The 24,126-nt window shown below is 43.3% G+C and overlaps 1 protein-coding gene across 3 annotated transcripts in view; it reads left to right on the top strand.

The window, feature by feature from the left end:
* The window catches only part of ABHD12 (abhydrolase domain containing 12, lysophospholipase), a 62,901-nt gene that overhangs the window by 14,663 nt on the left and 24,112 nt on the right, over window positions 1-24,126 (top strand). For 2 of the 3 annotated variants that reach the window (XM_036321155.1, XM_036321157.1), the window contains exon 2: window positions 19,719-19,843. In XM_036321155.1, coding sequence (XP_036177048.1) covers window positions 19,719-19,843 — 125 coding nt within the window. Of the gene's footprint in view, window positions 1-19,260; window positions 19,349-19,718; window positions 19,844-24,126 lie in introns of those variants that run through there. The other variant, XM_036321156.1, reaches the window with a different exon arrangement.

Here is a 24,126-nt window from a genome sequence, read left to right as displayed (position 1 = left end):
TGTTCTCTTGCCATAAGGAATTAAATTACAAGCCAATAATAAAGCATTCCCAAAGCATATGAGAACTGAGTAACACACTTCTGAATAAGCCATGGGTCAGGGAAGAAATCAAAGAGGAAATCAGAAAGTGGTTCAAACTTAATGAAAATAAAGATGTGTATGCCCTACTATAGCATCGTTAGGGAATAGCACTAAATGCCTATAGTGGGAAGGTAGAAATGTCTTCAGTCAATGACTTCAGCTTCATCTTAAGAGACTAGAAAAAAAGCAAATTAAACCCAAAGTAAGCAGGGAAAAAAAGCATATAGTAAAAATCAAATCAGAAGTCAAAATAGAAAATGGTAATAGCAGGTTTTATCTATAATAGGCAAAAACTGGAGACAGCCCAAATGTACCACTCTCATGTGGCATATTGATAGTGGGGGAGGTTGTGCATGTGTCGGGGGCAGAGTTAATGATAAGTCTCTGTACCTAATGCTCAGTGTTGCTTTGAAACTAAAACTGCTCTAAAAAATAACGTTTTTTTAAAAGGATGAACTATTGATACAGGCAACAATGAATGAGGAAATGAATCGCAAAATAATTAAATGCTGACTAAGAGAAGCCAGACAAAAGAAATTCCATTTATAAAAACTGGCAAATTCAATATAATCTGTAGTGACAGAAAGTAGATCTGTGGTTGCTTGGGGTGGGGAATGGGGACCAGAGAGGGGCAAGAGGGAGGAATTAAAACGGGCAAAGGGAGCTTTTGAAATGATGGATAATGTCCACTGTCTTGAGGGTTTCACAAATGTTTACATATCAATGTCTACATAACTTGATGCTTTCACAAATGTTAAAACTTATCAAATTATACACTTTAAATATGTGCAGTTTATGTCAATTATACCTAAATAAAGCTGTTTAAAATATAGAGCTTTTACATGAACATTTTGGAAAAAAAATATATTCCCCAACTTTTATTCTCCCAATTTTTTTTCTCAATTTCTGGCAATATTTTATTCATTCATTCCCAGTGAAAACTTGGTGGAATGGTAAGAATGGGCCAGACTTAGAGGCCCAGGACTTGACCTCATGCCCAGCTGAGGCATTACCTTGAGCAACTTACTTAATAGCTATGAGTTTAGCTTCCTTATCTGTATAAAGGGGTGTGTTATCTGTTCTGCCTACTCCACAGAATTGTATTAAGATTTGTCAGCATTATTCAAGTATGAAGTGGTATATCAGGTTTCCCCTCCCCCCAGTTTACTCACCTCATCTGCTTTTTCTGTTAATTTAAAAGAAGTTAGTAGGAGACACCTATTTTACATGTTTACTTGTTTTCCCAGTTTTTATACTTGTTTTTGGAGAGAGATTATTAAGTTGTGTATATTAATATATGTTAAGTCCTTGTATTTTTGCTTTGTATTGCCACAGGTTTCAGAACTTTCTCAGGTACTTTTTTTGCTATGAAAATAGCATTGAAGAGCAGGTAGTTTCTTGTTCTAGTTGTTAAAGAGTGCTTAGTTATTTTAGAGATTGATAATGTCTCATAAACAATTCTAGAGCTACACAAAAGAATGTTTATTTATTGAACTAAATGAAAAAGGACCTATAATTTCCCAAATGAGATAACCTTTTAAAAATATTTTTATTGTGGTAAAATATACATAACAAAATTTACCACTTTAACCTTTTTAATCCTCACCCATTGATATGTTTATTGATTTTAGGGAGAGAAGGAAGGGAGAGAGAGAGCAAGATATGTCAGTGCGAGAGAGAAACATTGATCTGTTGTCTCCTGTACATGCCCTAACTAGGGATCACACCCACCATCTGTACATGCCCTGACTGGGGATCAAACTCACCATCTAGGCATATGCCCTAACCAGGAGTCTAACCTGGTGGTAGATTGGTGTACAGGGCGAATCTCCAACCAACTGAGCCACCTGGCCAGGGCACCATCTTAATATTTTTTAAGTGTACAATTTAGTGGCATAAGCATATTCACAAGTTATGCAGTCATTGCAACTACCCATCTTTAGAACTTTTTCATCTTTCCAAACTAAAACTCTTTACTTACTCAACACTAACTCCCTACCCCCACTTCCAGCTGCTGATAATCACTGTTACACTTTCTGTCTCTATGAATTTAAATACTCTGGGTACCTATATAAGTGGAATCATAGAATATTTGAAATAAGTATGGCTTATTTCACTTAGCATGTCTTCAAGGTTCATCCAAGTTGTAGAATATTTCAGAATTTCCTTCCCTTTTCAAGGCTGAATATGTATATACCACAATTTGTCTCTTTATTGAGATGGACTTATTAGGGGTAAAGAAAATAAAAGTCACTTTTCATAATTGTACTACTGATAAAATAGAAAAGCAGTGTACGGTATTGCTTTTCTTCAGTGTGTACCTTCTTACCATTTGTGCACTTAACTCTTACTCACCGAAAACCCAGGACCTGTGCTGTCCTGGATCAGGAAGAACAAAACCTCATATAAGATGCTAAAAAGATGTCATTACCACAGACCCCTTTGAGGGATGTTGCCAGAAGTTTATCTTCTAGCTTGTAATCAGTACTATTCATATGAAAGGGGGAGTACAGGACTGGGAGCCCTAAGTTGGATCTGGGGGCTTCCAGAGCCTCTTTGTTCTGAAGCCAGGTCCTTCTTGGGCACCGTAGTTGGATAGAAAATAGGACCTAAAGAAGAAGTGAGGAGAGAGGAAGAAAGACTACATTATTATTCCAGAGGAGTGAGAGTGCCAAATACTGGCACTTTTGGACTAAATTTTTATTATCTGGGAGGGAAATAAAATATAAAGACAGTGTAGAGAATCCCTCATAAAAGTAAATTTATATGTTTGAATTATGAAACATTGTTTAGTGTTACAATGTTCTCATTAGATTAGCTTGTTTTTGAAATTGTTACTTGGTAAAATAAAAACTTGGCAACAGTATGTCAGTCCCCATTTGGTGGAAAATTTAGTCCATGAAATACAAAAATGTAGGGACCAGTTCTTTTGATGGGGAAGGGAGGAGAGTAGGAGTAGGCTGGGAGGAACCATCTCTGGAGACAGATGACTAGGTTAAAGATGAAACAGTCAAGATGATTGCTAAGTATTTTATAACGGAGTACTTGGCTTTTAAAAGTCAGACATTTCTATGCATTTGAGCCTGCTGCTGACTCAGGTTGTAATGGGTTTATGGGAGCTGGTCACAGTGAAATGTGATACCGACTGCCACTTAGGTGCATTGGCGTGGTACAGGTTTACCGCACTTAAATGCCTGTATCACCCAAGGGGACCTTTGGTTGTGGGAGCCAAGGCTACCACTCTAGCTCTCAGTCCCTGAAGAATAGGAAGTCTATATTTGCTGTGCTTTTAAAGCAATAGTCTCCTATTTGGCCTAGTATCTCTTGTATCCTGGACTCCTCAGTCTTTCAAAAATAGCTTCTGGCAAGTTGGTGTTTGCTGATGATGGGAGGGAAGCAAAGTGAAGGAGGGTGGTAGAGGCAAAACAATCAAAAAGAAATGAAGAGAAGGAAAGGGAAGAGTCAGTAGAAGTTAACACAGGCAGAATTAAAAATAACGTTGAATACTTTATACAGATACCATTCTCTTAATCACTTTATATGTATTATTAAATGCTTCCAACTACCTCATGGGTTAGGCACTGTTATCCTCATTTCACAGATAAGGAAACCAAGCCACAGATAGGTCACACAGTCATCCAAGACAGCTGGGCAGGGTTCAAGGTCTGTGCTGTAACTACTGCACTTTTCCAACTCTGTTAGGACTGTCTCTCTTACACATCCTGACTGTTAAAAGAGGGAAATACTAGGTTAAAAATGTTGGTCAAGTGTCACTTGAGGGAAATCAGTGAGTTAACCAGGATGTCACATTCCTTCTCTGACCGCTGTAGTGAACACAGTGTAATGCTGAGGGGGTGCTTCTGAGATCACAAGCCTGCCACAGAGCCTTCCCTTGGGGTTGGTGGCCGACTCTGGGCCTGCCTTGTTGGCTGGTACCTTCCACCTTGTCAGAGCGTTGGAGTGGCTTGCAAGGTCTACACACCTGCTGCAGATGCCTTGGGGAAGCTTCACGTGAAGCCAGCCTTGTTCCCCTCTGGCTTTCTGATGTTGTCATTGTGAATCATGGGGACCTCAAGTCATCAACAGGAGGGACCAGGCACATTGAAGGATATACATGTCCAGGTCTACTGTAATCAATTTAAGTAGGGATTTCTGCAATGCCGGTATGCGTTGGTTTAAAAAAAAAAATAACCCAGCAGCTTAGGCTTCCCAGATAGGAAAATTAAAGCGGGAGGGCAGGTTCACTTAAATCTAAAAATAGTCCTTTGTAAAAAATTTACTTGGGCTTCTTTTAAAGAGTAAGTTTTTCCAGTGTGAAGTTGTGAAATGTCCCGTTTTATCCATTTTGTAAGCGCTGTGCATGCACATATAGCTGTTTCACCCTGTGACCATATCATTATAGCTCACTGAATTTCTAGTTCAGGACCTTGCCCAATTTAAATGAGACATGGTCTCATGATTTGAAGGAAGTGACATGTAACTTTCCAGATAGAAGCATTTCATAGCAGGTTTGTGGTTCTCTTTACCTTCTTTCCTAAAGCCATTTATGGAGATGGCAAAATCACAAAGTGATGGCGCTTCTTGACAGGTTCCTGAGTGAATAGGATTAGGAGAATCCCCTGCTAACCTGTGCTGAGCACATAGCCAGATCGAGAAATAAAGTATACCACTGGATTTGATGGGGATTTGTTACTGTAGCATGGTGTAGCCCAGCCGTGGGCAAACTACGGCCCGCAGGCTGGATCCGGCCCGTTTGAAATGAATAAAACTATTGAAAAAAAAGACCGTACCCTTTTATGTAATGATGTTTACTTTGAATTTATATTAGTTCACACAAACATTCCATCCATGCTTTTGTTCCGGCCCCATTGTGGCCCTCGAGTCAAAAAGTTTGCCCACCTCTGGTAGCCTGTTTATGCTAATACAGCCTTCAATTTTTGAAATCTTTTTGTTATATAAAAGAAATATATGGGGGGGAAAAAGAAAAAAGAAAAAAAAAAGAAATATATATAGCATTTTTTAATATGCTGAAACATTTGTGGTGAATTCTCTGCCCCACACTTCCCCCATCACCGACGTGAAGTTCTTTCTCCTGGAAGACTGTAAGTCCTTCCACCCCCAGCCATGTCACTACATAGACATGCATTCTTTGTTCTTAACAACTGCATGTCATCCATCCATTGTGTGGATGCACTCCCTATTAGAGCAATAGCAAAGTAGTGTGCTATGTATATATAGAAGCACAAAGTAGTGTGCTTCTATATATACAAACAACAATTGGTTGTGGGATATAATGGAAGAGAAGACCCCAGAAAATAACAAAAAAATAATGCTTATAAGGGTACTTAGAAAGAAATATTCAAATTCTCTGAGAGTAAAACGAAAACATTACCAAAGGGCACAAAAATAGACTTGAACAAATATAAGGAAACCGTATTTGAATAGGAAGGCTCACCATCATAAACTGCCTTATCTCCCTAAGTTAGATTATTCATTTAACAAGATTCCAGGCACAAATGCCCAACTTTTTCTTTTGGTTTCTAATAAGCTGATTCTGAAGTTCAATGAAAATGTGGCATACAGGTATCCCAGGAGCCCTCTGAAGAAAGAAGAGTGGTGAATAGAGAGGGGTTCATACTTCATTGCTCAGTTCAGGCAGTTTGGCAATAACTTTGAGTAACAAGTCAATGAGACAGTACAAAAAAAAAAGTACTAGAAGAAACATGAGTGAAATACTTTATAGTTTTGTGATGGAAGAGGCCTTTCTAACAAGAACTTCTAAATTATATTTATTTTTTATTTATTTATTTTTTGTTTTTATCTTTCTAAAGTATATTAAAAGGGTTTTGTTTTTTTTTGTAATCCTCACCTGAGGATGTTTTTTATTTCATAAATATGAAAACCATCTGCATGACATAACGACAAAAGAAAAAAATTGCAATTCATAGGTAAGGAGCTACTTTCTGTATTCGATAAAGAACTTTTAGGAATTGAAAGGAAAAAGAGGCTGGCTGGCATGGCTCAGTGGTTGAACGTCGACCTGTGAACCGGGAGGTCACAGTTCGATTCCTGGTCAAGGCATATGCCTGGGTTGCAGGCTCGGTCCCCAGTGTGGAGCATCCAGGAGATAGCTGATCAGTGATTCTTTTTCATCATTGATGTTTCTATCTCTCTCTCCCTCTCCTTCCTCTCTGAAATCGATAAAAATAAATATTTAAAAAAAGAAAGGAAAGAGAACAAAACTCAATGAGAAGTGTGCAAAGGACATGCATAATTCAGAAAAAAAATACCATAACTTTTCATTATGTGAAAGGACTCAGCCACACTTACTCATAATTAGAGAAATCTTATTAAAATTATTCCACAATGCCATTTCTTACCTATCAGATGGGCAGACATCTTTTGCCATGTTGCAGCATCTTTAACAACCACTGCTTTGTTAGTGAGGCTTTCAGGGAGCCAGGGGTTTGAAAGAGTGATTTTTTGACGCAACAGTGTCTATTGTAGGACTATCCTCTGTGTGCTTGCATAGAAAAAAATTATATATGGACAGAATGATTCATGGTGACACTGATTGCTGGAAACAGTTACCTGAGTGTCCAGCGATAGACTGCTTTAATAAACCTGTGATGTATCAATACAAAGAAATACTATGCTGGAAAAAGGCAGTGGAATTAAAATGGAGAAATTGCCTGGATATGTTGTTGAGAGAGGAAAATCAAGGTGTAAAACAGTTTACAACATGTAGTATGCCACCTTTAAATATATATATATATATATATATATATATATATATATATATATTATTGATTTTTTACAGAGAGGAAGGGAGAGGGATAGAGAGTTAGAAACATCGGATGAGAGAGAAACATCGATCTGCCTCCCACAACCAAGGTACATGCCCTTGACTGAAATCGAACCCTTCAGTCCACAGGCCGACGCTCTATCCCTGAGCCAAGCCAGTTAGGGCAGTATGCCACCTTTATACATGTATTTTGTACTTATACATGTACATGTGTTTGCATAAGTAAACACTGGAAGAATATGTAAATAGTTATTAAAAATGGTTATCTGGGCAAGAAGGGGACAAGGGCACATGGAACCAAATTGGCAGTGAGATTATTGTTTTATTTTTAAGCTATGTAAACATAGAATGTTTAAAAAGTTATTGGTAGGCTAAAAGCAAAAATGAGCATGTAGACAGAGTATAATTTCATAGTAGTTAGGATGACACTAGCTGCTTTGTCAAACCAGTACCTATGACCAGACACATATCTCCTGACTCACATGGCCCCATTCACTCCCTGCTTGGACTGGAAATATAGACCCAAATGGGCAGCCACTTCCATCACCAGCTTATTCCTCAGGAAGGTCGAGAATAAACTTGGTAGTCTGCTAGCCATCTCTACCACAGAACCCAATTTTATAAGATAGGTCCAATATGCTTCTCTGTTTATAAACAAACACATACTACACTAGTACATTAACTCACAGTGGCTTGTTTACAGTCATGTAATTTTAGATGGTTTTTATTTTCTTTTTAATCCTTTTTGCAACATGCAAAATGTTCTGCATTTATCTGTTATCAGGCAGGACATAAAGCTATGAAAAGTAAGCCCTAGTGAATATTGCAAATACATTCCATTTTCCTGTCACAGACCATGTTGCCGAGAGGGCATCTTTGCAGGGCCTTCCTCTCATACTGGGATGATTGCATTTGTGCGGTCAGTCCTTCAGAGTGAAATTGCTTGGTCATCAGAGAGCAGGTTTCACTGGCAGCAGGAGAGTGTTCACTCATATCATTTTGTCAGTATTTTTATTTTTTGCCAATAATATAGGTGAAGATGGAACTTCATTGTTTAATTTGCATTTCTCCATGTCATCTTAACTAATGCCACATGCTTTGGGAACAGGAAATATCTCAAAATAGTTCTGTAGATATGAAGATAAATTCTTAGTTTTGCCTCATTGTGAGTTTTTGTTTTGTTCAAATTAAAATGGAAGGGGAATGATTTAGAGACATTTCAGTACAATCTCAGGGTGGCTTAACCCATAGGGCTGAATGGCATGATGCTGGGACATGTGGTCTATCCTTTTTACCTGGCCGGTGGGGTTCAACAGGATAGGCTTTCGAGCTCCATTCTCAGTACAAGGAACCCCAGGGCCTGGAGATTCTCAAGTGGATGGGTATTGAGGTCTTTGAGGTTCAGTAGGTCTTTCATAAGGCCCAGGTAGTGGTGGTCTTCAAAGTGGGGTGGGTTGACCCTGGGGGGTGTATGAAAAACGGTCACTGGGGTATAGGAAGGAAATATTGGGACTTCTAATTATATTCATATTTAGATATGAACCAACATACACATAGAGACAATTATACTAGTACATATATATTATTTAATATATTGTGGACATGCTCAAATGTTACTGATCAAATATATAATCAAAAAGATTTGAGACTGCCATTGTGTCTGGGCAAAACAACATGTCGCTGGCCTGGACCAGAGAGGCAGCAGTTGAGGTGACTAGAGGTAGATGTGTGGGGCGCGGTTACGGTGTTTTGGCCAGGTTCAAGCCTCGGACTAATGAAAGGACAGGGTCCTCTCATTGCCACGTGCAAGTCCCAGCTGGAGGGCAGGGCCCTCCCAGCACAATCACGGCCAACGGCTGTGGTTGTAAGCTTGAGCCTATGGTCCGAACACGTAGCCCCACGTGCCTTGTGATAGAGTTCGGGTGCATGTAGTTGAGTAGGGTTGAAACTCATGAGAATGCTGTAAACAACGTGATCACGCCCCTACTTTGCCTCGTGGCATCTGCTATATAATAAGGACTCGGCTTGTGGGCGCTGTCTCCTCATCAGGGAGCAGCGTCCCACCGAGACCCAGCTTTCATTCTCTTGTCTGTTTTTTCTCAATCCTTTCACCCCCCCACTCAGGGTCACTGAACCAGGCTGAGCTGGCATGGCACATAAGGTGCCCTGGGGCTGAGTATGCCATGGCCGTGCCGGCTCCCCACAAGATGGATTTGAAATGTATTTTGGAGACGTCATGTGGATTAGAAGTGGAGATAAGGGCAAGAAGGGGGTATCAGGAGTAATCCCTGGGGATCTGCTTAGGGTAGGGAGAATGTGAAAAACTTCTTGATGTTGAAAGGGGATCTAGATAAAGGATTTGGTTTTGGACAATTTACTTTTGAGTTGCCTATGAAACTCCAAATGAAGAAGCCAAGTTGATCGCTGGACATAGTGACCTGCAGCCCAGTCCTTTTAGGTCTTAACATTGTTCATCTTACCTGAGGACCCTCCGTTCAGGTAAAGAAGTGAGTGCAGGTCAGGATGGAGCAGGTCATGCCGCAGAACCCCCGCTCATTGTTGTGTTTCTTGCTCCCACAACATGCCCTGCATGGGCTCTGCTCATTGTGGTTACTTGGGAAGCCAGGCCAGCAGGGACCTCGTCTCATCAGCAGTGGTTACTCCTGAAACATCCACCCAGAAGTGACACAGCTCTGCTCCCTGCTCTTCTGTTTCCTTAGCAAAGTGAGTGACTTGGCCCACCTCTAACTTTACAGGGGAAGGGGGAGGAAACATGTTATTCTATCATAGGCCCAAAGAAAACCAGAGATAACTGGTGAGTGGCTCTGGCGACTGCCACGTAATTCTGCGGAACTAACGGGTAGCCTTTTGTAGCAGATGACAGAGGAGCAGTACTAGGCTAGTGCAGCACAGAACGCTGTGCCCTACCTGCCTTTCCTGGGCTTAGGGCATGCTCTGGGAACCTCTGGCAGAAACCACTCAAGCAGAACTGCTTCAGAAAGGTCCTTTAACTTGGCTATAGGTGTTATTGTTTTCAGGACTAAGGGCTGCAGGAGAAGTGAACTGCCAGGGTTGGGCTGACTCCCCTGAGGAGGCTGGCAGCCCTGTGCCTGCTTGCAGCTTAGCTTCTCTTTTGATGTTGCACGTGGCATTACTAGAGTCATTTCTGAAGCATCAAACTGCTTTTAAGCACTAATGTAGTTAAAGAGTGATTGTAATACAAGATACCAGAGCAAGAAAATAGAGCTCAGCTGGATGGTTTTGCCAAGAAAAAGGGGCCAGTGTCAGTGAGGCCTGGACAAAGCCAGGATGTGTTTGCCTCTTTCCCAGCCCTGGTGGAGGACCTTTCAGTTCAGCTTAATGTTGCCTGCTCCATGTGTGAGACTCTGTGCTAAGCATTTCACCTCATTGCTCATTTATTCTGCACAATGGCCTTTCAGGTAGATTCCATTACAGAAGAAACAGAGTTGGTTTGCCCAGGTATCTGGTCATCGCAGCTCCTTGCTCTCACGGGGGAGCCAGGTTGAGAGACCTGTGTTGCACACTTCCCTCACCTTGTGCTCACTGTAGAGGAAGTGCAGCACACTGGGGCCCCAAGTGCCTGAGGGGGGGCATATTACCAGATTGGGGCCTTGGTCCCTCCCCTCACAGAGGAATCATCTACCCCAGAAACAGTAAGATGAAAAGCAAATCACTATCAAATTGGAAATCAGAGGGGAAGCAGGCACCAGTTCTGCACTTCCCTGCTCAGCAAGTCCTGCTCCTTATTCTCACCAGTTTTCCTGTAACCCCAGCCCTTTTCCAGAGAGTGTGTCCCTCCTCTGTGGCACACCTGAGGAATTCTCATGGAGGAGGGGGTCATGCAGGCAGAGTTGGTGCATGAAGGGCTCTGGTCCTGATGCTGGAGCGGTGGGCATGTCCCCGGCAGCAAGGGATGCACTGGCTGAGATCACGCCCCCAGGAAAGTGAAGGTGGCGGTTCCCGACAGTTTTAAACGCTGGGTGCCTAATCGGGTCATGAGAAAGCCACTGTCTGGAAAGACTCACTGAGTGTTTATTGATATGTGCCGATTTAGGGGGAGTCTGAGGGCTGGTGCCAGCTGCCCCACATAGGGCCCGATGGAAAGTGGAAAGTGAAACCATAGCTGTTTCAGAGACAACCAGCAGGAGCTAGTGTGGTGGCCTGACCTTGGGTATCGTTTTCCCCTTTCAGTTTTGAGATGCCGTTTGACTGGAAGGTTGTAGATTACACACTTAAGGTATGCTTTTCTTTTTCAACTTCAAGTGCAGGAACTACATTTATATAAACAAGCTCGTTCACCAAACTTCTCCTTACTAAAAATTATATGTTGGACTTCCTATTTTAGCTTCTGTTCTCTAAGGAAAGGGGACCCTTTTTATCTGTCAATCAGTGGTTCATATTATTGCCCTAGTTTCACAGCTCAAAGTGGGGAAAAGGAAGATAGGCTCTTTAAACTATAAATGACAACTTTTATTTGGTGAAAGGCAATGAAAGATTTTTGTAAAAATATACCTTTTAAATTCATCCAAATAAAATATTATGCTCTTTTAGCAGGAAATGGTAAAAATAAAAACGAAATGACAACTCCGTCCAAACTCATCATCCTCATTCTTTTTTTCTGTATTGCCCTTAAAATTGGGGATAGGGATCTGTGGTGTAAAATCTTACTTGTTTTTTACCTGTTAGGTTTTTTTGTTTGTTTGTTTTTTTGGTAGGCAATAGCAGAAAATGAAAGTGAATCTCTGCTAGTCTTGACATCCTGCATTAAGTGTTTTTCAGTCTGCAAATGGACAGGATAGAAAACATGTTCACTTGATAATACCAGTTGGTTCAGTATCATATCCAGAAGATCCAGCTGTAGCTTAGCAGGAATGTGATAGCATTTATTTGAGGGAATTTATTTTGGGACTGTCCAGCCATTTTTTTTCCAGTTTCATATACAGAGTCTTTGACAGCTTATACCTCTTAGGGAAAAAAAAGTCCTCTTTGTTCAAGGCAGTTTAATTATGTTTGTAGGCACAGTTTGAAGTATCTCTTTAGAAGGCACAGAAGGAGAAGAAAAGGAGAGATATGAAAGAGAAAGTAAAGTCAGATGAGGAAATGGGAACTTTTGATTGGGGCAGGTTTCTAACTTTGAACTGCCAAAGGGGTCTGAACACCGGTATTTGAAGAAGATGGAAGGGATGGGCAAAAGCTGAACAGACCAGACAATTTCATTTTTTTTCCCTTCTAAAATACAGTCCTGTCTTGCAGATGTTGTGGATTCAGTAGTTTGGCTGCTCAATTTCTGTGGTGTTGCCATGTACCCCAGGCCACGTGGGATCCTGTGTGTCTTTGTGAATGCTGTGACCCAAGAGTGCCCTCCTCTGTGTTCATTCAGTTCCACGTGGACAATATGTCATGTACACAAGCCTCAGTTTAGCATTAGATATCTCCTATCTAATAAAAGAGAAACATGGTAATTAGTGTATGACCGCTACCCTTCCCATTGGCTAATCAGCGAGATATGCAAATTAACTGCCAGCCAAGATGGCGGCCGGCAGCCAGGCAGCTTGAAACTAACATGAGGCTTGCTTGCTTCAGTGACAGAGGACTCCAACGTTTCCCGCCTGCCTTGCTGGCCTCTGAGCCTGCAGTTTAAGAAACATTGTAACAAATATAGAAGCTAAACAAAACCCCAGAAACCTGCTTTCAGCGAGCCGGGATCTCAGAGCTGGAGTTACACATTGTTTCGATTACGAAACAAACCAGATACCTGCTTTCAGGAGCGGAGGCCTAAGAGCTGGAGCCTCAGAGCTAAAGCTGGCCCAGAATTAAAAAAAAAGAAAAAAAGGAGCAGTTGGGAGCTTCAGCCCTCAGCCCCTCACCCAGACTGTCCAGGCACCCCAGTGGGGACCCCCACACTGAAGGGTGTGTGACCAGCTGCAAACAGCCATCATCCCCTCACCCAGGCTGGCCAGGCACCCCAGTGGGGACCCCCACCCTGATCCAGGAGACCCTTCAGGGCAAACCAGCCAGCCCCACCCAACCAGGCCTCTATCCTATATAGTAAAAGGGTAATATGCCTCCCAGCACCGGGATCAATGTGACAGGGGGCAGCGCCCAAACCCCCTGATTGCCCTGCGGCTCTGTGTGTGACAGGGGGCGGGGCCACAACCTTCCTATCCGCCCTGCTCTGTTTGTGACAGGGGAAGGCGCCCCAACCTCCTGATCAGCCCTGCTCTGTGCCTGATACGGGGGAGCTCCCCAACCCCCTGATCGCTCTGCGGCTCTGTGTGTGACAGGGTGCGGCTCCCCAACCCCCGCCCCCTCCCCCCCCACGGGCCCTGCTCTGTGTGTGATGGGGTAGAACCATAACCTCCCCATCAGCCCTGCCCTGAGTGTGACAGTGGTGGCGCCCCAACCCCCTGATCGGCCCTGCTCTGTGGGTGACAGGGGCGAGCTCCTCAACCCCCTGATGGGCCCTGCTCTGTGCGTGACAGGGGGGAGCTCCCCAACCCCCTGATGGGCCCTGCTCTGTGCGTGACAGGGGGGAGCTCCCCAACCCCCTGATCGACCCTGCTGTGTGCGTGACAGGGTAAGGAGCCCCAACCCCCCTGATGGGCCCTGCTCTGTGCATGACAGGGGGCAGCGCCCCAACCCCTGGATTGGCCCTGCTCTGTGGGTGATGGGGTGGCGCCGCAACCTCCCCATCGACCCTGTCTTGAGTGTGACAGGGGGCGGTGCCCCAACCCCCCAATTGGCCCTACCCTGAGCGTGACTGAGGGTGGCATCGCAACCCCCTGATCCGCCCTGCTCTGTGCATGACAGGGGGCGGCACCCCAACTCCCCAATCGGCCCTGCTCTGAGCCCGACCAGGGGCTGCACCTAGGGATTGGGCCTGCCCTCTGCCACCTGGGAGCAGGCCTAAGCCAGCAGGGCGTTATCTCCCGAGGGGTCCCAGACTGCGAGAGGGCACAGGCCAGGCTGAGGGACCCCCCCCTTCCCCCTGAGTGCACAAATTTTTGTGCACCGGGCCTCTAGTATGTATGTATGTATGTGTGTGTATGTGTATTACATTACTAGAAGGCATGAGGCCTACCAGTTGATGCTGAAAAGCCAGAATGCTTAAACACACTCTGAACCATAAATGTGAATGAACTTCAGTGGAAGGATGTATTCTGGTGCCAGAGCTGAAGCCAGTTGGGGGATCCTCCTACTTTGGGCATTGTGAGCCTATAGGTGCTACAGCCTCCTTCCTAGTTCTTCCTGCCCCATGCTCTCCCCAGATCTCCTACCTGCTCCTCTCCTGCTTTCTGGACAGCATGCACCCCTGTGTTTGATCTCCTAACGCGCCCACCACCCCCAGCCTCCCAGCTGTGAACTGGCACTGCAAATAGGAACAGCCTTTTGGGCCAAACTCTGACTGTGGTGTTTGTTTACTTCCAAATGCGATTTTCTGCCTCAAGAAAATAGCATGGCTGTGAGGAGGTGGCCTGTGGCTAGGCCCTTCTTCAGCCAGGCAGCTCTGCTCTGGTCTAGTCTTCACTGGTCTGTGCTCCAACCTGCTCTAGCCTGGGGAAAAGCAATCTGCAGTTATGGTGTAAAGGGAAAGTGTGTGCTCCTTGAACCTGAGGGGATCTGGCTTATATGGACAGATGTCCTTGCCTCTGGTCCCTGATTAGTCTGTCCTCATGCACATGAGGACTCTACATCCTCTGTTTGATCCAAAAGGCACTATCCAGATTGGTCAGAATGGAGCTGCTCTGATTGGTCCGTGAAGATATTGATGGGGAGACAGCTGCACACCTTCAGTTGGACTAGGAAGCCCCAGTACTGTTGGTTAAAAGGATCCCAGGAGCTCCTCTTAGGGTTGACTCAGCAGAAACATTGCAAGAGGCAGGCAGCTAGCTTAGTGCAGGCTTCGCCCTAAAATACTGTTGCATGAGAGACCCCTGTTTACAAATAGCTGCTAGCCTGTGGTTTGTTTGTTCTTTTTTAAATTTAAGCCCAGTTAATCCACCAGGAGCCCTTTTTAGTAAGTATCTTCTTTCTCAGGGTCCACACCTTTCTCATCCCTAATTTTGTATGTTGTTTTTTTAGCCCTAAACTTAATTTGTTTCTTGTTTTTTCTTGAAGAAACCCTCTTGGATTTGTTAATCAATTTTTGTATTTCTTACGTCTGACTTTTTTTAAACATGAAAAAAAAAAGATTTTTTTATAGTTCACTAGAGGCCTGGTGCACAGATTTGTGCACTGGTGGCATCCCTCGGCCTGGCCTGTGGGGATCAGTGGACCTCCCCGCACCATGGCAGCCTGGTCTTACCCCCCAGCTTGTCAGGCTCCAGCCGACTGTCCGCCTCGATCTCGCACAGCACGTGTCGATCTCACATAGCACGAAGTAGTGCGGGAAGCAGCAGGCGGCTGGGAGGAGCCCGAGCCCGGGCTGGGTGCTGCACCACTCCTGCTCATCCGGGCCCCGCTGCACCTGCCACTGCAGCCGCTTGGGCACACAGGGAGAGTGTCCTTGGGAGAGGCTGTCGCTACCGCAGCTGCTCTCACCAGCCGTGAGCCCAGCGTCTGGCGCCTGTCTGTCAGCTGAGCGTTGAGCTTCTGCCCCCTGGTGGTCAGTGTGCATCGTAGCTACCAGCCGGTCATCCGGTCGTCCGGTCTTCCAGTCGCTTAGGCTCTTTTTTAGAGAGGGAGAGAAAGGGAGAGAGAAACATCAATGTGAGAGCACAACACCAATTGGCTACCTCCTACACGCCCCTCACGGGGGATCAAGCCTGCAACCCAGGCATGTGCCCTGACCAGGAATTGAACCAGCAATCTTTGGTGCACCAGATGACAACCAACCAACTGAGCCACACCTGCCAGGGCAACATGAAAATATTTTTATCTTGCTGATTATGCAAGTGTAATACAGACTTGTAAAAACATTTTTCTCTGTGTGCTTTTTAAAAAGATTTTCAGACTTGTGGACAAGATTTACTTCTGATCACATAGTACTGATTGAAAAGAATCTAGAGTCCTAGCTGGTTTGGCTCAGTGGATAGAGCATTGGCCTGTGGACCAAAGATCCCAGGTTTGATTCTGGTCCAGGGTACATGCCCGGTTTGTGGGCTCGATCCCCAGTAGGGGGCATGCAGGAGGCAGCTGATCAGTGATTCTCTCTCATCATTGATGTTTCTATCTCTCCCTCTCCCTTCCTCTCTGAAATCAATAAAAGTAAAAAAAAAAATAAAAAGGAATTTAGAGAAATTAAATTTTATTGTGGGAACATATACTCTCAGCTATTAAATAATTGTGTATTTCATTATTAAATATTCATATAAAGAGATAACATTAGCCGAGACCGGTTTGGCTCAGTGGATAGAGCATTGGCCTGCGGACTGAGAGGTCCCAGGCTCGATTCCGGTCAAGGGCATGTTCCTGGGTTGCGGGCATATCCCCAGTGGGAGATGTGCAGGAGGCAGCTGATCGATGTTTCTCTCTCATCGATGTTTCTAACTCTCTATCTCTCTCCCTTTCTCTCTGTAAAAAATCAATAAAATATATTAAAAAAAAAAAAAAAAAAGAGAGATAACATTAGAAACTGATGTCCTATATAAGAAGAAACTCCCAGGATGAGACAGAAAGAAACATACCCAAAAGAACTATCCAAGTGCACTTCTAAAGGTAATCCAGGAGAGAGTAAGGTTCTGGGGAGAACCCTGTGCTGGCTATGTTTCTAAATTACAGAAACCTTGATTTTAGTTATGGGATTCTTACAGAATTTATTTACAAGTATAGAACTTTCAGATAAAAATAATGACATAAAATTTCTAATATAAGATCTATGGAGTTTTCAAAACTAAATAGTTTTCTCTTGTTCTGTGAATTTCTTAGTGTAATATTTACTTTTGGTTTTATCTAAAATTACTAATCACTAACTGCCATCCCTGCTTTGTCCTTATCTCCCATCCTGGGCTTCAGGTTTCCTGGGGAGTCCCAATACACTTGATAGCTCTGAGTAAAACCAGTTGTCTCTCTGAAAGCCCTTATGTCTGCTCCACTGAGTTGAGAGCACAACATAGATGCACACATCCTCCTTTTCTGCCCTTATTGTCCACTGCCTGAGAGTGCTAGGTGCTCAATAATGACTTGAATAAACCAGATGAATGATTGAATGATATTATCAGATGTGCATATTTGTCATCAGCTTTATTAAGGCATTATTTACATACTAGAGGCCTGATGCATGAATTTCGTGCAAGAGTAGATCTTCCTTCCCCCGGCTGTCAGCACCAGCTTCCCCCTGGCCGCCACCGAGACCTAGGCTTCCCTCGCAGAGGGGGGCCCCACCCACCCACTGCAGCCTGCCGGTTGGTGACCTGGGCCTCCCTCTTTGGGGCGATTGTGAAGCCCCCTGATTGATCGCCCTGCTGGCCGGTGGCCTGGGCCTCCTTTGCTGCCAATCTCTCTGTGGGGCAATCATGGAGCGATGGCCAGGTCCCCGACCAATCACATAGCACCCGCCTTGGCTGGCCTGGCGCTAGTGGGTGTCATAGCGTGGTCCTGGATGGTTGTCCTGTTGGTCGTTCCACTGTTCAGCCGTTTGGTCAATTTGCATATTACACTTTTATTATATAGGATAGAAAAATTTACCATTGTATACTATTGTGTAACCATAATCAAGATAAAAAATATTACATCACTTCAAAAGTTCCCTGTGGCCGAAACCGGTTTGGCTCAGTGGATAGAGCGTCGGCCTGCGGACTGAAAGGTCCCAGGTTCGATTCCGGTCAAGGGCATGTACCTGGGTTGCGGGCATATCCCCAGTAGGAGATGTGCAGGAGGCAGCTGATCGATGTTTCTCTCTCATCGATGTTTCTAACTCTCTATCTCTCTCCCTTCCTCTCTGTAAAAAATCAATAAAATATATATATAAAAAAAAAAAAAGTTCCCTGTGCCCCTTGCAACCTCCTCCCTCCATACCCAGCCCCTGGCAACCACTGTTCTGTTTTTCTGTCCATATAGTTTTGCCTTTTCTAGAATTTTAGATAAATGGAGTTGTACAGTACATAGTCTTTTTGTGTCTTATCTAATTTAGCATAATGCTTTTGAGATAATCTGTATCTGTTTTTAAAACTGCCTTAACTTTTTTTTTAAAACAGTCCTTAAATAAATAACTAGCCCCACTAAGATTTTACTTGTTATGGTAAGTTAGAATAGTGGTTCCCAAGGCTGCTCTAGGGAATCATGGGAGGTCCCCCAAATCATTTCAGAGTGTCCATAAGGATCAAAATGATTTTCATAATAACACTGAGCTGTCATTTGCCTTTTTCACTCATTCTTTCCTGGAGTACTGTAGAGTTTCCAGATACTACATGATATGTGGTGTTGCAATAAAATTGAATGAAAAAAACAGATATGAGAATCCAGCCTGTCTTCTAGTGAGTTGTCTGCCTTTAAAGAAATTTTAAAAGTATTGATGCTGCTCTCCTCACTAAAAATTTTTGTATTTTTGCCAGGCCGGTGTGGGTCAGTGGTTGAGCACCAACCTATGAACCATAAGGTCACAGTTCGATTCCTGGTCAGGGCACATGCCCATGTTGTGGGCTCAATCCCTAGTTGGGGGTGTGTAGGAGGCAGCCCATCAATGATTCTCTTTCATCATTGATGTTTCTTTCTCTCTCCCCCTCTTCCTTCTTCTCTGAAATCAATAAAAATATATTTTAAAAAAAGTTTTTGTATTTTTGCCCTGGCTGGTGTGGCTCAAGTGGTTGGAGCGTCATCCCATACACCGAAAGGTTGCGTGTTTGATTCCCCAGTCAGGGCAACTAATGGAAGTTTCTCTCCCTTTCCCTTTCTCTTTCTCCCTAAATTCAATAAAAGCATGTCCTCGGGTGAGGATTTAAAAAAATAATAAAAAGTAAAATAATATAAAAGTTTTTGTATTGGAAAATATAATCACTTTTTACAACAAATGTTAATTATATTAATATGTAATGTGTGTTTATGTGTTTTATGCATTAATAGATTTTTAATAATTCCTTTGTTTTAACTTCTCATATGACAAGTAGTAAGACATGTAAACCATATGAACAGAAGCTCTTTTGGGTCCTCAATTTTTTAGTTGTAGAGAGGCCCTTAGTCCAAGAAGTTTGCGAATTTCTGGGCTAGAGACGTTTTTGAAAGGGATCAGGAACAGCAAGAGGACGTCATGAAGCTGATTAGAGATTAGAAGAGGATCTTGAGACCTGGGATGACAGCCTGACATGAAGTGCCTGGAGAAGGGGCCTCCACTGGGCGGTGCCACAGGGGATGAAGGCAGAAATGGGAGGACCTGCAGTGATGGCCAAGTTTTATTCTCAGCCCTTGCTCCCTCCTAGGACCTGGTTAGGCAGATTCTGTTGATGTATGCACTTTCTACAACAAGATAATGGGCAGCCTACATCTGTGTCTGGCTTACATCACAAGGTAATCACAAGCCCCAGATGTAGTCACTATTATTTGACATGAAGTTGCAGCCATGGTCTGATATTAGGTTGGGCACTTCCTGAAGATCTGATATCTATGCTGTGTTCTGATCCCAGGGCAAGCATAGGAAATCATCAGGACTGTTTCTTCAGCTTTCAGGAAAAGAAATTCACAGAAGTGTTCTAAGATCAAATCAAAAGACCTAAAATAATTATTTTAACAAAAGTAGGCGGGAAGCTATTCTTATTATTGATAGTATTCTTGTGGGAAAAGATACTTGTGGATCTTGGTTAGTGATTTCAATAATGCCATTAATAAACTAGCAAAATTGTACCTACTGCCTTTGACCTGTTCTTTGCTTTTCTCGCAGGCGAAAGGGAATGTGGTTCCAACTGAGGAAGATCCTTCTCTGTATTTTGGGATTATATGTTGCCATTCCCTTCCTCATCAGACTATGTCCTGGGATACAGGCCAAATTGATTTTCTTAAATTTTGGTAAGTGCCTTGTGTCTGTTTTTTCTTTAACCTTAGTAAGATGATGATTTATATACGGGTAAAAGTAGGTTTACAGTTGTTCCTCTGGAAAATTATACAATAAATAATACAAGAAGAAACTGTGTTTCACGTACTCATGACTGTAACCCTACTTTTGCCCCACCCTGTATTTATATATCTACCACCCAGATCAAAAGATAGCATGTTTCTTTTACCCAGAAAGTTCCCTTGTGCACCTTCCCAGTTACATGCTGTAAGAGTGCTTTGCTTTCCCGGGCTGGCATTTGTGTACACAGATGACTGTTGCATGGTATTGGAGTCCTCCTTTAGCTGAGGTAGGTAAAAAGGTTGACCACATGGAGAGCCTTCTGGAGCTGTCATGTGGAGATGCTTGTCACTTGTGCAGTCTAGAAGGGCAACTGTCCTTGGAAAAGATGACCACTTGAAAAAATAATAATTAGGCCTTTTTTTCTTTTTAAAAATAGATTTTTGTTTTCATTTAAAAACACCTGACATGCTTTGGTTTCTATGAAAGTATATGTTGGCTTTATAGGTGGTATAGTCTCCTTGAGTTATCTTGGACTTTGTGTGTTCCAAAGGTGGCGTTTGTTTGTTTTTTTTTATTACCTCCTACCCACTCACCTTCCCCTGCCTTCCCTCTGAGATTCTTCACTCTGTTCCATGCTTCTATGTCTCTGGATCCATTCCATTCATCAGTTTATTTTGTTACTTAGAGTCTCAAAGGTGTTTGTGTGTGTGCGCGCGCGTGCGTGCTATGTATTTACTTTTTTGCAAGTGGGAGGAGAAAGGTGCAGAAGTATCAAGCATATGAAATAGAAGTTCTGTGATTGTTGGGAATAATCCTTTTAAGGAGCACCATTTTTTTTTTTAAAAAAAATATTTTTTAATTGATTTTAGGGAGGAAGGGAGAGGGAGAGATAGAAACATCAGTGATGAGAGAGGATCATTGATCGCTGTCTCCTGCACTCCCCTTACTGGGGATCGAGGTCTCAACTTGGGCATGTCCCCTGACCGGGAATTGAACCATGACCCCCTGGTTCATAGGTCAGCGCTCAACCACTGAGCCATGCCGGCTGGGCAAGGAGCATCATTTTATACCTACAAGATGAGACTAAGAGGGCAAGGACTTATGTGTGTGGGTGTTAGAGGTTTGAGGATAGAACATGGTGCTCTGTAAATGATGGCCTTCAAATTGGGTATGGGTAGCATTCGAACCAGATGAAGTGGTCTCTGTGTATGCTTTTTGGCTGTGTTGGTTTGCAGAGAGTGGACTTGAACTTTATGTGTTTGAGAGCCAGAGACTAGGAAATTTGGGGATGGTGCTGTGGAGGCAGCAGGGGAACGAGTAGAGGGGAGGGAGGAGGAAAAACGTGAGGTGCCAGGGTCCAACCCCAGCAGGTCCAGGGGTCCCCAAAGGTGTGGACGGAGTTGGCGAAGAAGGAAGGACACAGAGACAGTGTTCAGTTGATCAGCAGCCTAGCCAGGATCTCCAGCCAGGATCTCCAGCCAAGTTCTGGTCTGGATCTCCAGAGAGGTTCTGCTTAGGATCTCCAGCCAGGTTCTGTATCCATGTTGTCTTGCTAGGTTCTCCAGCCAGGTTCTCCAGGTTCTCCAGCCAGGTTCTATAGCCAAGTTCCCTCACTAGGTTCTCCAGCCAGGTTCTGTCCAGGTTCTCCAGCCAGGTTCAGTTACCAGGTTCTAGTCAGGTTCTCTTGCCAATTTCTGTAGTCAGGTTCAGTCCAGGATCTTTTGCCATGTTCTCTCGCTAGGTTCTGAGGCCAGTTTCTGTCCAGGAACTTTTGCCATGTTCTCTCCAGCGAAGTTCTTCTGTCTCTAGAGAACGTTCTGTGTAGGTTCTGTGCCTAGGTTCTGTCTCTCTTCGTTCTGTCTTCTTACATCTGTATTTATACCAGTTGATTCCAATCCTATCAATCTCTATTTCAAAGGTTAGGGCGTTTCTTATCTCCATTCCAGGGAGTAAAGATTATGTAGCTTAAGCATGATTGTTCGTAGTTAAAGTGATTAATTACCCACCTGGCACTTAGTTAAGAGGTTTTATTCCCTCCCTAACTTCAGGGGAAAATCCCTACCTGGGGAAACAACCTTTCTCAGAGACCTTGGTTAAAACACATAGTGCCAAGAAGGTGAGCAAACATTAAGAACAGTATGCCATATATGCCAGGTCCCTTGAAACAGCAAGCATGGACCGGCTCCCGGCAGTGAGGACCAGGGGGAGGACAGACGGGAGGTGTTGAGATGGTCCATGTGTGACTGGCCTGGTCCATGCTAGGAGAGACACACTGGGGTGGGTGTGTCATAGGAATCCAGATCCCCTTTCCTGTGGTAACAAAAGTGCTCCCAGCTCCCCAGGTATCTGGGTATATAAGTTTGGAGTGTTAAGTCTGTAGTAGATTTACTGACAAAAACTTGGAAGTTGCTGGTTAAAAAGGATTTCTGCTCTAAAGAGTAGCAACAGTATTTTTATTTGATGTCAAACTAGAACTTTCTTGCTCCCTGGCCATCTTGGCAGCTGCTCTTGGTTGGGGGCTGTCCCACACTTAGGGTAGAAAGACAGTGACCACAAAGTTGCTGGAGTCAATCAGCTCTAGGCTCCAACTTGTTATATAAAAGTGGAAATTACATGTTGGAGTACAAGCAGACTCTGAAAATAATCAGACAAGGTAAAGGGAAATTGGTCATCCTTGCCAGCAACTGCCTAGCCTTGAGGAAATCTGAAATAGGGCACTACAGCATGTTGGCTAAGATTGTTGTCCACCACTACCATGGCAATGATACTGAATTGGGCACAGGCTGTGAATATACTACAGGTGTGCACACTGGCTGTTATTCATGTAGGGATTCTGATATCAGTAGAAGCATGCCAGAACAGACTGGTGAAACATAAATCATGCGAAATTCTTTTCTAATAAAATTAGCCAGGACGTGTTTCAAAAAAAATTTTTTAAATTGTAAAATACATGTAGTATACTAAGAGGCATTTGACTTTTCTAACAGAAACATAGCTGAACTTCTGGGAATTTATTATCTCTATAAGTTTTTATCACTTGTGAGAAGCTCAAATTTAAAAGGAACTAGCAATATTCTAAAAAGGGAGTTTTGTTTTTTGACTTAAATGTGCACAGTCTGTCCAGCACAGAAGAGAATTAGAGTTTATATATAAACACAAAGCTACAGGGCTGCAGATTATCCCGATGGCAGACTTTAGAATTGACCTTGCACGCTTTTCCCCTTTGCTGGTCTGCAGGTACCTTGGGCTGGTGTCTTTGTGGCAGCAGGTACGTGTGGCATGCTGCTCTGTGGGTCCTACAGCAAATATTTGAATTGAATTGATTTACTTCAGATCAGTTATTTGGGCTACTTTAGACACAGCCCACAGGTTTTTCTTTGTTGGTTTCCTAATGAAATTGCAGATGTTCCTCAGGAATGGAACTTTGCCAGCCCCAATGGTACAGAAGAAGAGGCTTGGGCCACAGTGGTGTTTTTAAAGGAGATTTTTGGTTAGTTGTCTGTGCCCCCTTCCCCTGCAGAGGAGGTGGGGGTCTCTAACACAGCCCTGTAGTGACTTGGCAGTTTCACTTCATGCTGCTGGGGTGGTGCTTCTATTCTTGTCTCCTCAAAATGTGAATCATGAGCCTGTGGTTTTCCATTTAGATATCAAAGGAAGTGTAACAATCTTTTAGGCCTCAAAATATGATTAAAGAATATATTTTTAAGTTCACAATAAATCTATTTGAAGCCAAATTTATAAATCAGATAAATACGCTTTAGAAGAAGGTTAGCACTTATGATTTAAGGCATTATTCTTACTTTAAATGTTTTCACAAGCAAAAAAATACATGGTTATTCTAAAAGATTAACTGAAAATGCCTGAATAACAATGAAGAAGAAAGTGAAAATCACTCTGAGAAAATTGTTAATGTCATCATTTATTTCCTGCTGGTCTCTTGTCTGTCTTACACATAAACATAAATGTATATGTTTCTCGATACTCACAGCACTTGCTCCAACCAGGGCCTGGATCAAACCTGCAACCCAGATACCTGCCCCTAACTGGGAATTGAATCTAAGACCCTCTGTTACGTGGGCCGACACTATTAACTACTGAACCACACCGGCCAGGGCGAAATATGTATTTTTTTTTTATATATTTTACTGATTTTTTTACAGAGAGGAAGGGAGAGGGATAGAGAGTTAGAAACATTGATGAGAGAGAAACATCGATCAGCTGCCTTCTGCACACT

Source organism: Myotis myotis, unplaced genomic scaffold (genome assembly GCF_014108235.1).
Source record: "Myotis myotis isolate mMyoMyo1 unplaced genomic scaffold, mMyoMyo1.p scaffold_m19_p_9, whole genome shotgun sequence".
NCBI classification, from domain to species: Eukaryota; Metazoa; Chordata; class Mammalia; order Chiroptera; family Vespertilionidae; genus Myotis; species Myotis myotis.
The sequence above is the reverse complement of the archived record's forward strand: the minus strand, read 5'-3'. Positions and strand labels throughout refer to the sequence as shown.